The 14694-nt window shown below is 36.8% G+C and overlaps 1 protein-coding gene across 1 annotated transcript; it reads left to right on the forward strand.

Moving 5' to 3' along the window:
• The first annotated feature begins 1247 nt into the window (after nt 1-1247).
• On the forward strand, nt 1248-2037 carry LOC118741748 (cytochrome b5 domain-containing protein 1-like). Its single transcript, XM_036473722.1, has 3 exons — nt 1248-1382; nt 1455-1820; nt 1903-2037. The coding sequence occupies exons 1-3, from the start codon at nt 1248-1250 to the stop codon at nt 2035-2037; spliced, it is 636 nt and encodes a 211-aa protein (XP_036329615.1).
• The last annotated feature ends 12657 nt before the right edge of the window (nt 2038-14694 follow it).

Consider the following 14694-nt stretch of genomic DNA (forward strand, 5'->3'; position numbering starts at 1 on the left):
TTCAAATTATTTAACAAGTTAAATGAATTATTAAAATATGGGTATCAATCGAAGAGGGTTTAAGCTTGAAAATACTACTTTTGAAGAGCGCTGCCACCTGTTTGAAAGCTCTAACTCAATTAACTAATCAAAAAGTATGTGCAATATAAAAACACCTTAGTCAAATGAAATGATGTTAAGAAATCTTTAGTTTGAACATTTCAAATGTTTAAAGAGGGATGTCACGTGTTTAAAAAGTTACATTAATATTATTTAAAAAGTTGAATGCATTATTAAAAGATGGGTATCAAACGAAATAGGATTGAAAGGCTTTACTCCTCACCTTTATTTAGGAGGGTTGCCATTTGTTCGAACAATAAAATTCAAATTAGTTCATCAGTTTATTAAATTACATGTGTAGCACAATGTAAGACGAAAGAGATTTAAGAAACCTTTAGTTTGAGAATACTTTTGAAAAGGAATTTAAAAATTGAAAGGTCAAATTAAAGACCTTAGCATGTAGATGTGTGATAAAGTTTTATTTTTTATTTATTTTTTTTTAGTTAAGAACTTTTTTCATCGGTATAGGGTGTTGGAAATTTGATGAAATTAAAAACATGCACTGTGCGAGACTGCCTTCACTGGCACTCGGATATCTTATAACTCTGACTAACATTTCGAATATTTTTTAAGTTTTAGAAATTCAATTTTGAACGTTTTAACGCCTTACGGGTTCACTAGTTAGTAGGATAAAGGCGTTGAATTGATAATCTTGAATATTTGAAGTCGGTTAAAAATATTGTTAAATTTTTTTTTTTGAAATTTCAGTAAATGCTAATTTACTAATGTTCCACGTTAAATCAAAGTCCAATTTATGAAAGTTAAAGTGCCTCAGATAAAGGTATCTATCTCAAAATCGACCACCTGATAAATTAGTTGGGATTCCAAATTAATTTTGTTTTCAGACATGAGTCAGCACAAAAATAAAAAGCTACAATAACAAATTATACGCTCGATGACAATCAGAACGCAAAAAATGTACGACAAAATATTAATTTTGGTAATTATGATTCACCTTGCCTCGGTAACACCACCCTGTATGAATTAGCCTTGCTTAAAGCACTTCAAATTTTCATTAATTATTTTTTACATTTCAGAATTTTTTTTTTCAAGAAAAAAAATCATAAATTCATAAATTGCCTGGTTTTTAGTACTACCATCGCTATTTTAATCTAAATAAACAAATCAACTTAACATATTTTTCTAAAATGAACAAAATACGCTATTACTTATTCGACGAAGTGGTGTTGCACAACAAAAAAGATGATTTCTGGGTTGTCTTGCACGGAAATGTGCTAAATCTGACGCCGCTTATGAAAGATCGATACGATCATTGGAATAGCGTAAGTAACAGTTAAAACAGTGAAATGCAATAGAAATGTGGCATCTCAATTACATATGTATCTTTCAACAAGAATCTGGAATATTTACTCGCCTTCGGTGGCAAGGATCTTTCGCATTTCTTCGAGGAGACACTAATGCCCAAAACAGAAGCTTCGCCAGTAACCGGCCGGCCGCGTCTACTCTTTCCACCTATCCTAGAAACGGCTCTCAGCGAAATGTGCAAGACAAAGGGCAAACTGTGGAGTCAGGATCCAATGTATCACATCGGCCGCTTGACGAGACGTGATCGGCGCGTACGCATCATCAATACACTCACCGGCACCACGCAGCTGATGAAGGTGTGCGATGAGGATACCATTTATGATATACAATGCAAATACAGGCAATTGTACAACCATAATGCCGGTAGCTACGTGTGGCTCAAATTCTCGAATAGGGTAAAGAAATATAGGCTTTTTTTTGTTTTCGAATTTTTGCAAATTTTAGTGAGTGTATGCTTTTGAATTTGTGTGTATTTAGGGTCAATGCGACGGTAAATTAAATTTAAAAGGCACTTTGGACGAAAATGGCTTGGTTGAAGAGGAAAATTGTAATTATGATCTGCCACCACCATCGATTTGGCTCTACTATACCAATGATGTGACAATCGCGTAAAATAAATATTTACTACTACCTACAATTTTATGTGAGCTGCATCTTTATTTTAATAATCAATCAGTATTTGTTGTAATCATCAACGTGAGTTAATACACGCATATTCTACAAAATTCATCGAATGGGCTTGATCACTCTGACTGATAGGTTGTCACAACGCTCACTTACTAAAAAATCTAAATTTTCGAGAAAATGAAAAAAATTTCGTGCAATGCATTTTTTCTGCATTTTGGGAGCAGATTGAAAATTATATACTCGTCTCCTGAAATATCTTGTTGCTTGGGCTATGGGCGACTTTTAGTAAATTAGCGACCTGATCACTTCCAAAAGGTACTATGTCCCTACTTTCGATGATGTTTTTGTTATCAATATCAAGTAAATAAGTGATAGCCGTTGTCGTTGTTGTAAATTGGCCCCATTTGAACCATATTTAAGAGATCACATGACTTAGTTAGCCAATAAACGGGGAGAGACTTTCGTCATGTAAAACAATGATGATTCCCGGTTCACCTACATATAACCGAAAACGCAGATCTTTACTCCTACTAAGATTAGTGGTTTACGCATCGGACTAATGTTGTAGTTGCGTTATCATAGAAGAAGATTACGCATGCTTGGCTAACCATTTAAGGAAATCTCTACAGATATCTCACAGGTTGACAGCAAACAAAAACAAAAACTTAAAATAAGCGATAAAAAAAAAAGTATGTGAACATGCAAATGCGAGTATATAATTTGCAAAGTGGACAGCCTACAAACTCATTGCAAATGCTTGAACAGCAAGTTTGCGACTTAAGTCTTTGGTTTTGCAGAGGAATTTGCTCAATGCACTTTTATAGAGCCACCTAAGTTAGTAGCTACATAAATATGTATGTACATACATATGTACGTGCGCCAGAATGCTGGCTTGTCTAATAATTATTTATGGGCAGGCATGAATTTGTGTGTGTGTGTGTGATTATTGTTTTCACAACGCCAAATAACAAATGTTTGCTGTGAGAAAGTCATTTTCTACCTCTTTAACATGCGATTATTCCGCCTACATTCTTGCATTCCTTTGCCCTCCGATGGACATGCGGGTGGGGGTGTGTTGCGGAGTGGCTGTTTGCTACAGTTTCATTTTGCTTTTGCACGCAAGCTTTGGAAATGGAATTTCGCATGCGCATTCCAGCCTGCAATGTGGAACGAGTGAAGAAATGGAGGGCGAAAGAGTGGCATGCGTACCTAATGCCAAGTTATAAAATCGCAATTGCTGCTGTCGGATTTTGCTCGCAATTTTGATGTGCGATTTTCCCAAAAGAAGACAGACAGGCGGAAGTCCGGCAGCTTTAGGCGAGGAGTACGGGCGGTAAAATGTTTAGAATGGAATGATTTCACAGAGCAATGCAAATTTTAATTTGTGTAGTAAATTTCATTTTTCGTTCTGTTAGTGGAATTTCGAGTTAATTTATTTGAGGATTTTGTAGAGATTTACATTTTAATTTGTTCGTTTGCATATCAAAAAAAAAAAAAAAAAAATAAAAAATCACTAATGATGTCCGGCTTGCTGGCAAGCAATTTTTGAATTCATTTGAAAGTACTAGTTAAGAATTTAGTAAAAAAATTTGAGTTCAGTATAAATATGTTTTTTTTTACTTTTTGTTAATAACTCAACTGTAAAATTAACATAAAAATTAAATATTCTAGAAATTAGTTGTATTCAAATTGAAATATTGAAAATAAAACACACACAAAGCAGGTCATTTACAGTGGCATTTGTCTGAATAAGGAAGTGGCTTTTGAATTGTTTTCGGTTCTCTTTTTTTTTTTAGGGAATGGCCAGGCCTGGCAAGCCATAATTGGCAGCAAGCACACCTACAAAAGCACTGAAGCAAGTGTACAAATTGACAACTAAATAAAACGTTTGTGCAGATGTACAATGTATGTACATACATAGTAAGCACGAATTATATATATATGGTCAGTCAACGCATAACTTCAACTTCCGGGCCATAATAATGGTAGACATAGCACGAAGTTAGTGATAGAGAGGCTAAGAAGTGTTAGCCTGTCGTTGGCTAGGTGGTCAGCGATAAAATGCACACAAAAGGGTCAAATTACTTTTCATTTTAAATTTTCCAATTATAGTAGCGCCTGGTCGTAAAACAAATTACAACAAAAAATCCAATGAAAACTTATAATAAAAATAAAAACAATATACCTGTGGGTTATTCCAAGCGGGAAGTTTATTTTTTAACCAGTTAACAAGATCTTCTATGTTTCGCAAGGAGTATCATTTATTCTTGCATTGATATACATATCAGCATCCCCTTTGTCCTTGTCGCCTTTATCTTTCATATCTTTGTTTTTATTTATCCTTTTCTTCCGATTGCCCCTCTCCTTTTACAGTTTTTAGACTATTCAATTAGCTTTTTTAATGAAACTTTGGAGAGATTTGCTTTTTGATATATTTTTCTTTTTTTTTGTAAATTCTTGATGTCCTTATAGACGTTTTGCCTAGTAAATCTCTTAACCTTCCCAACATACAGTCAGTCAATAAAGTTTAGGTGCAGCGAAATACGGGCAACTATTTTTTAAATATTTTATTTTTCGCTATTTTTTTTTATAAAAATAGTGTTAATTCTACAACAAAAACCCTAAAAGCAGAGTTCCAACCTTGTGCAAAATTAAAGAAATCTCCGCAAAATTTCATTTAAATATTCCACTTTTTATATACGCTCTCTAGATGAAACTTGGGTACGCAGTTTTTTAGCCTAATCAATTTTAGTATAATAAAGTGCAAGTATGAGGAAGCTAGGACTTACCATTGATTTTTGGGAAATTTTTTCGTTGATTTTGTCTAGGCCCTAGGGATCACGAATACCCTTGGGAGACTTAGTTCTGCTCCTCATTCGTGTAATATCTAATTTTCTAAATAGATTCTCGCTATATCTTCTTGAAAGTATTGGCGAAAGGAGGTCAACCGGTTACATATTTACTAACAACCCCATATCGTAGCAAAGTGATATTTTTGGTACACCACTTGGCGTTGGGATCTATGTAGACAAATTTATTTTCGTATTTAGTATACTTAACGTACGCTCGTTGAATATATTATATTCTATAATATTTTTTTGCTGATATTTATCTTTAACGGAACCAAATTAGGAAGTGCGACCAGCAATCGATAAATCAAAAACGATTTGCATGCAGCGCATAGAACGACAAGAAGTACTAGTGTTGAAAGCAAAGAAACAATTGACCAACTACAAAAAAACAAACAAACAAATATACAGCCTTCCATAAGTAAAAAGGTACATATGTATGCACATTAGGGTGGTCAAAAGAAAAGTAAATTCGGAATTTTAATAAAGAAAAAATACACCCCTGTTTTTTTTTTTATTTAAATAAAAAAATATTAAGCGGTCGCCCAAAGCACTCAAAGTTTTCCAAGTGTTTTGTATGGGGAAAAAACATTTTTTCTAGAAATGGTATAAAATTCTTTAAAATCAATATTTTTTGATCGGAAACCCCGTTGCTCTTCAATAGGCTTCCACTAATCATACCCAATGTTAATATTAACTATTTTATTTAAGTGCCTCAAAAATCGCCAAAAATGCATTCTTTAGTATTAAATAATTGTTAAAAGAACAAAAACAGAGTTTGCCATTTCTATGAAAAATTGATTTTTCTTTCAATATAAAATACATGGAAAACTTTGAGCGCTTTGAATAATCTCTAAATAAAAAAAAACAACAGGGGTATATTTTTCCGATATAGAACAAAGCTACGAGGTAAGAGCATTAAAATTCGGACTTTACATTTTTCTAATACATTTATGGATCACCCTATGTATATGTAAATATAAGTATTTACATAGGTATTGCCTTCTGTGCATAAAGGCTGTGTATTTCCATATCGTATTTAAAGTGTGGCCCTGTCGGCAGTAATTCTCCAACTAAGTACTTACTTACATACATAGATATTTAAAGGCCTGCTTGTCACATACTTCATCAACTTTTACATATACTATATGTATGCATATAAATACAAACGTCAAAACAAACGGCATTTAAGGGTAAATCACATGAATTTTAAATAGTTTCTTAATAATGGAATTAATTTCCAGTACATTGTGGAAAGGCAAAGTAAGTATTGACTGAAAGGGTTTCGAATGTACTTATGTATATATGTAGGATGTATGTAAATATTTAAACAAATTTTCACACTATTTCGTGTATAATTAAAAAAATATGTATGAATGTGGTATGTACGACTATGTCTAGCGAGCAGTCAGGATAGCTGTCAACTTGATGAGTGTTAGCATTTTTTTTTTTAAATACCTGTCACTGTCACAACAAAATATGTGAAGTTTTGAATGTGAAAACCGAAGTAGCAGGGTTCTAGCAAAATAGAAATTTAATTTCGAAATGAGCAGCTTAAAGGTGATATTGACATTGGATGCGCTCCCGTGCCTGCTATAAAATTATTCAAAGTCAAGGGTCACAAATTCCATTTTCTTGCATTTTTACAATAGCCGGGACTTTGAACTTGAGATCTTTCGAAGTTATTTTGGTTATATTTTTATTTACTAAAAAATTTTTAATGCAATAAAATGAAAGGTTTCGTTTTTCAATACTTTTTTGGTGATTTTTGCGGTGTCGTTCGGAACTTTTCGGAAATGTTCGAGTTTGCATTTTATGCAATTTTTGGTAGCTATTCCATTTTGGGATATTTGTGGATATTTTTCGGGACATTTCGGGATACTTCGTGATTTTTCAGTATTTTTTTCATCCTTTCGGTTTTTTTTAGTATTCGGGAATTTTCAGCTCCATAAATAAATGCCTTAAAAATAGAGATACAAAATTACTGATATTTCCACACGTGAATTTACAAATTTTTACCTAAATTCTTTAAAAATAAAAAGTCGTTCACTGCTTCATAAATCGAAAGTTTCTATGAAAATGTCGCTTTATAGAGCAACATAAATACATTTTACTTTTCATGAATAGGGCCATTTTACTGATACTACTTAGATTTTTTTTCAGAACTTTTCGCATCCTTGATATGATTAATAAAGATTCTAAGTCTCATCAGATTTTTTTTTATACTCTCTTGTATATCGTTCGCGAATCGGCCAAATTTTGTCTTCTCTTTTGCTACAAGCAGCAATTATTTATCATTAACAATCATTAGTCGCATGCAAAAAAAAATTAATTCGACTTTAAAAGTTCCATTTGGACTCATAAATACCACAAATTTACTGAAGCATGTCCACCACACTTGAGACACATTCCGTACGTTTACGAGTACATTCATTGAGAATGGCAGAGTGGCGCTTCAACAGAATTTACGATGGCAAAAACTAATTTATGCAAAAAAAAACAAAATAAAAATTTTATACGACAACTGTCCACAGACATTGAGAGATATTCAACGACATGAAATTACAATCACAAGCCGCATTCCAAAAACAAAATTAACGCTGGGAACACAGATAAGAACACAGAGCAGACGCACGGCGGAGTGAAGGAAGAAAAGAGCAGCAGTAGGCAAAATGCATTTGATTTCACAGGCGATTAAAATAAGTACTACAAGTATTTGAAGCGATTTAAAATTAAACCCAAACAAAGCTAACCGCACAAATGACCCACGAAAAACTTTCCGAGACGCACAGAGAGTCCCCCATCGCCTCAATTGGAGTTGGTGGCAAAGGCAACAAATAAAATCCGGCATGTGTTTTTTCGCATTCGCATTTCGATTCGGAGAGTTCTTCGTACCTTCTGAGGCTTAACGAAGAAAGTATTGGGCCATTGCAAAAAATGGACAACAAGCTTAAAGGCTCAAGGTTACCGCGGACGAAGAGGTCGCTGAAGATGCCAACCAGGTGCTGGCAGGCACAGGGCCAGTTAACAATGCCGAGAAAGTCGATGAAGGTGGTCCAGGCAAATCTTAGGCACTCTAAGACTGCCTCGGACAAGCTCCTGGTCTTCCTAAGGGAGGAAGACATCGACATCTCGTTGATACAAGAACCTTGGGTAAGGGACCTAGAGGTTAAGGGACTCACTGACGCCCGCTATAACCTCTTCTACACTAGTATATCAGGTAAACCCCGCGCGTGTGTATTGGTTAAAAAACATATTAAAGCTTTCTTATGTTCCAATTTCAGCTCACCGGATACTACAGTCGTCAACTTGGAGTTGATGAATAAACAAAGCTGTCTTATATCATCCGTATACATGGCGCACGACAGGCCGTGTCCGCCACAGGAAGTCGTCACTTTACAAAGGCTAGCAGGAGCTAGTCCAGTGTTACTCGGCTGCGATGCCAATTCACGGCATACATTATGGGGCAGCTCGGAAACCAACGAAATAGGTGAGTCGCTATTTCAATTTATTATTGATTCTACGATTAGGATTTGTAATAGAGGTAGTACTCCCACCTTCATATTTCCTAGTACCTCTGATTTTTGCGGTTGGGAAGAGGTCCTAGACCTAACTCTGCTGACCGAGGGGAGCCTAAAGGTCAATAAATGGAGAGTATCCGACGAAGAGACCCTCTCGGACCACCGTCGAATACTCTTTGAGCTAAATATTGCGGCGAATACGCCTACTCCCTTTAGAAACCCTCGTAAAACAGATTGGGACTTATTTCAAAAGGTTATTGGAAAAGAATTGAAGAAACTACCAGTTGAAGACATTCCTACAAGAGGCGAGCTGGACGCGAAAGCGGACAGCCTGAATAAGGCCTTCGGAAAGGTCCTTACGAAGGCTTGTCCACTAAGGTATGGCAAGAAAGCGCGCACACTTTGGTGGAATGAGAATCTTACAGCGCTACGGAAGCAAGTAAGAAAATCCTTCAACGAATGCTACAGGATTAAGGTATGGGACCTATACAGAGAGAACCTAAAGAAATACAAAAAAGCGATACGGTACGCCAAGGAGGCGTCCTGGAGGGAATTCTGCGAATCCATCGAGGATACCTAGGAATCTGCGAGATTAAGCAAAATCCTTGCCAAAGGGCACTCACAGCCAACATATATAAAAAGGTCAGATGGTTCATGGACCGAGTCGGCTGGGGAGTCGCTGGATATCCTTCTGAATACACATTTTCCAGGGTGCAAAATCGATGTAGTGGAAACCGATGCCCCAGACCATATACCAACCCTCTCCGAAGACCTTTTAGAGGAGCTACTAGAGAGGGAAAAGATAAAATTTGCTATCTTCAGCTTCTCACCCTATAAATCACCGGGTATGGACGGAATACTACCAGTCATGCTTCAGAAAGCTTCTGAGATGGTCATTCCAGTCCTAGAAACAATTTTTAGAGGGTGCCTAATACTGAACCACGTTGCGTTAAGCTGGAGGAAGATTAAGGTAATTTTTATTCCTAAAGCGGGAAAACGGGGTCATGACAATGCTAAAGATTTCCGACCAATAAGCCTGATGTCCTTCGTGCTCAAGACGTTTGAGAGGCTGTTGGATCTGAATGTTAGGGACAAGACGTCCAATTTATCATGCTCTCAACATGCGTACTTGAAAGGGAAGTCAACGGAGACTGCCCTACATGAAGTGGTACGTACAATTGAGAGTTCCCTCTACTATAAACAATTTACAATGGCGTCCTTTATAGACATCGAGGGGGCCTTTAATAATGTCAGTGTAGATTCCATCCATGAGGCACTTATGGAAACAGGGATTGATCACTGTGTCCGGGCTTGGATAGTGTCTCTGCTAAGGAGCAGAGTAATACATGCCGAACTGGGGTACCAAAGCAGGGCCGTATATGCATTTAGAGGCACCCCACAGGGAGGAGGGCTATCACCGTTACTATGGCTCATGGTCTTAAGCAAACTACTGGTAAAGCTGGACTCTCAGATACTGGTATCGGGTCAGTTTCCTTCGGTCATAAGTGAAATTATGGAAAGGACTTTAAAGATAGTAGATTCCTGGGCCATAAGCTGTTCTCTTAGCGTAAACCCAGAGAAAACTGACCTTATGCTTTTCACAAATAAAACAAAATTACCAAATTTTAATAAACCAAGGTTCCGAGGAACGGAACTGGATCTGTAAATGAAGGTGAAATACCTTGGAGTTATTTTGGATCCCAAACTTAACTGGAAACCAAACATTGAGGAGCGTGCTAGGAAGGCCACGGTGGCTCTCTATGCGGCCAAGAGAATGTTGGGTAACAGATGGGGTTTGAAACCAAGAATTGTGCACTGGATGTACACAGCTATAGTCCGACCCATAATCTCTTATGGGGCGCTGGTCTGGTGGCCAGCCCTTACTAAGGATTAGTAGTTAAAAGGCTAGGCGGAATTCAAAGGTCAGCAGCCGCTAGCGTAACAGGCACAATGAGATCCTGTCCGAAGGACGTTTTGAACGTCCCTCTTGACTTATTACCTATAGATATCTTCATCGAGAATTCAGCTGCTAACAGCGCCATCAGACTGCGTGCCCTGGGGCTCTGGAAGGAAATACCGTTCGGGCACGGTTCCATCCTAGTCGTAATACCGTCTGTAATTAAAGCGCTGCCCACTGAATATACCCGTCAAACACCTGGGTTCACCACAAACCCCGCACGAAATTCCCAAGCCGCAGTGACTGGAATCAGGAAGATTTCGGGTACTTGCAGGTCTTAACTGTCTTTACGGATGGGTCAAAGATGGAATGCGGGGTTGGTGCTGGGGTCTTCATTGAGCAAATAACCTAAAATTATCCTCCCGCCTACCAGACTATGCAAGCGTCTTCCAGGCCGAAACGTTTGCTATTAAGGAGGCAGTAAGGTACATAAAAGACAATGTACCCGCGAGAACGCAAGTGAACATCCTCTCGGATAGCCAAGCGGCTATTCAGGCACTTTCCTCTAACTCTGTTAGATCTCAGCTAGTGGTTGAATGTAGGAGAGAGCTGGCCTATATCTCTGATCAATACGAAATTACCCTAATATGGGTCCCGGGACATAGGGGCATCTTTGGAAACGAGGCAGCGGACGAACTAGCATGGAGTGGCTCCGCACTGGATATGTCCCACGCGGTGGACATGGGCACCCCGATCAGGGAGATTAAGACAAAAATTACCGAATTTTATCATTCGAAGGCCAGGCAGAAGTGGAACTGCACAGGATCCTACAGAATTGCCCGGCAGTTCTGGGTGTCCTACGACCCACTCAAAACCAAAGCTCTCTTAGGAATGAGCAAAACAAACTTACTGCAGTGTGCATAGGGCACTGGCCCGTTGGGGTACATGCCGAAAGGATAGGACTGCCCTTCAATAGGTTCTGTCGCAGCTGCGATGACCCGGGCTCAAAAGAGACAGTCGAACACTTGCTGTGCGAGTGTCCAGCCCTCGCAAGGATGAGGCTAAATACAGTCGGCAAACCATTCTTCAGAATATTTCAGAGTGCAGCTGCCTCTCTCTGTATGATGTACTGAAATTTATTAAAGCCGCCAAATGGCTGTAGGTTGCACGAGTTGTGGAATCAAAATGGCAAACTTGCTAATTGCTTGTCACCTGAGTGACAGTCCACTTAAACCAACCAACCAAGGTGGTATATTAGAGGGCCTATAATCAGAGAGCTAGCCATCTTATGTTATCGGCAAAGCAAAATAAGGTTCGAGTCTTATTAGCAGTCTTTCTGAAATATGTTTAGCAAGTTCGTCAGTCAGCTCGTACCGCAATACGCTCTTGTACTCAAATACTAAAACGAGGTAAACTTTGTTGTAAAAACTAATGTTATTTATGTTGTATTTATTCATATTCATCAACAACACCAGTGTACGCAATACGATTGCCCTTACTATGACTAGACTACGCTAATCTAATCGAATTTAACACAACTGGATTGGAAAATGACTATAGGGTAGCTTGCCTATCATTGCACATGCGAATTCGTTTTTCCCCCATTTGTTTTCTCTGTTATAGCCTATAGCCCAAAGTATTACACACACCCCCGTCTGATAAATAGAACATCCTCGCTAGGGGAAAAGAAAAGTATAACCATATCACACTTAATACATATTCTTGTCCTACAGCCAAGTTCTGATTTAGTTCCATCTGTAAACATTGTGGAATGTCCCAAACTAGGTTTGAATGGTACTCGTATAAGCCATTGAGCCATGTCCGATATTATGACATCAAACTTTCTAAGAAACAGAACTCACGGTACATAAGGATTATTTATATCTAGTATTTATAAGCGAGACAAAATGCTCTTACCTAAGTTTTGGCACAGTTATTCAAGTTTTTTAAACAAATATTTGAAAAAACTAAAAAAAAATAAGCATTAAGAATGTAATTATTACGATTTCGTCGAAAACATTTTTAAATATTTTTATGCAGATTTTTTAAGCTTAATCTGTTTTGTCATCCGAGGGGACTTTTTTAAAAAAGTCCTTTAAGAAACTATTTCTATTCATGAAAAACTCCATTTTTGGAGCTATTTTCAAATCGGTCCAGCTCACGTAAATCTTAATATTTTACCGAAATATTTTGGTGGAAGTAATAAATTTTGCAATACCGGCGAAAAACCCGCAACTTTTTTTTGTGATGCAGTCTAATGTACATGTAAAGTCACCAAGTTCATGGGAAAACCTACGCTTACAAGTTATTCATTTTTTTACATTGTGGCCGTGCGAATTTCGAATGGTTTGTAAACTTTGTATTCATTATTAATTTTCATTACATTAAATATGCAATACGTTTGCTGTTGCGGCTTTTAATTAAAGAAAATATAAATGAAATTCGCATAAAGCATGACACTTACATATTTGGTTAAAGGAATGCATGCCATATTTGGTGGCGAGCCACGGCCAGATAGATGGTTTGTTATAAGGGTGGGTAACTCAGCAAATTTATAGGAGTTGACTCAATGACTCCAACTCACTTTAAGGAGTCAGCTCATTCAACTAACTCATTTGACTCTTTGTATGTTACACTCATTCGTATCGTAGACTCGTTTTGAGGCATAGATGCGGTATAGCGGCCGTTGAGATAAAACAAAACTTTAAAGTGGGCGTGGTCAGCTCCTTTCTACTGATTTGAAAGGTGTAATTTTTTTTGTGTGCAAATTAATAGGGCGGTGCTAGGGGGAGGGTAAAGGTGGAATTTTCAATATTTTCAAAAGCCTATATTTTGAAACCTATTGTACCGAATTTCAAAATGTGGATATGGTTGGAAAGGCAATTGATTTGATATGCACATCTTTATATATCTTACATACATACATATTTCGAGAAAAACTAAAAAAAAAAACGAAATTATAAGAATTTGTGAGATTTGACATAACACCCGCAATACAAAATACATGTGGTTGTTGTTGTTGTATGCTTGCCACCACCTTGTATAAATTCGCCTCGTGTAAAAACAAAATGCAAGACTTTGCCATGCTAAACACTGTGGCGAAGCGAGAGAGTTATATGGACAAATATGAGCCACTATGATTCAATTGATTAATGTGAGCCCTACGGCATCAACTGAGTTACTGAGTTACATTTTTTTTGGACAGGGAGTCTGAGTTACCGATTCACTTATAGGAATCAACTCAATAACTCAACTCTGAGTTGAGTTACCCACCTCTAGTTTGTTAATGTAAATGAGAAATGAGCAATTTTTGTGGTTTGATGCGTTTGCGGTGATTGTAAAAATAAATATTTTTATTGTGAATAATGAGCAGTGTTGCGTGTGTTGTTATAGCGAGATAATGACAGTGTGTTATTTTACCAGCTGACTAAACCTTGCCTAAATCAGTGAATCCACTATTTTTTGTCGGTAAATTTATCTAACCATAGGAGTAGTATCAATGGGGTTGAACGCGGTATCCCGGGAGGAACTGCTCTCTCAAGATAATGTTTTGTTCAACAACTGGAAGCATCAAATTCCGGAAAAACAAAAATCCAATTATAACGATTAGTTTTTATCGAAAAAATAAAACTCATTGGATGACGAGTATATTTAATCCATCAAATAAAAATCATAAAATAACGATACAAAATTATCTAAAATATAAAAATCATAAAATAACGATTTAGCATTGATTTTAAAATAAAAATCCTTCATAATAACGATTATTTTCGGTCCCTGGTTTAATGGTTTGCTTTGTAAATAAAAGCAATTTTTTTATTTTTTTTGCTTAGAAGGAAAAGTAGTAGAGCGAAAGGAAGACAGAGCCGAATACAAAGGCGGAGCAATTACGAAAACGGAGATGAAAAAAAGGATAATTAACGAAGATGAATTAAACGACGAAGACGTATAAGAAAACGAACACGAATGCAAGTGCGAACACGAATGCGAAGGCATACACGATAACGACGATTGTCAACTTTTCCAGTGACCGTGCTGAGGATGTGGTTTTATAATTAAAAACAAAACATTCAAGAATATTTTTGACTTTTATAATTTTGGCCAAAATAGACGCTTTTTTTATTTTTGAAGGCAAAATTTTTTATGTTTTGTGAGACTTTTTTAAAGTTTTATATATGCTTTTGGACCCGACTTTTCCCGAAATATTCCCAAAATATGAGAAAATCCCGAAACAACCACTATTTATCATAAAAAATCAAACCGTTTCCGCCGGTTTTGTTTTTTAAATATTTATTGGCGGTTTTATTGAAATCTTGATTTTTCGAATATCGAATAAATCGGATTTTTTACCGAACAAACTGGTTTTTCATTTTAT

Source organism: Rhagoletis pomonella, unplaced genomic scaffold, assembly GCF_013731165.1.
Source record: "Rhagoletis pomonella isolate Grant_MI unplaced genomic scaffold, Rhpom_1.0 Rhpom_scaffold_00006, whole genome shotgun sequence".
Taxonomy (NCBI): Eukaryota; Metazoa; Arthropoda; class Insecta; order Diptera; family Tephritidae; genus Rhagoletis; species Rhagoletis pomonella.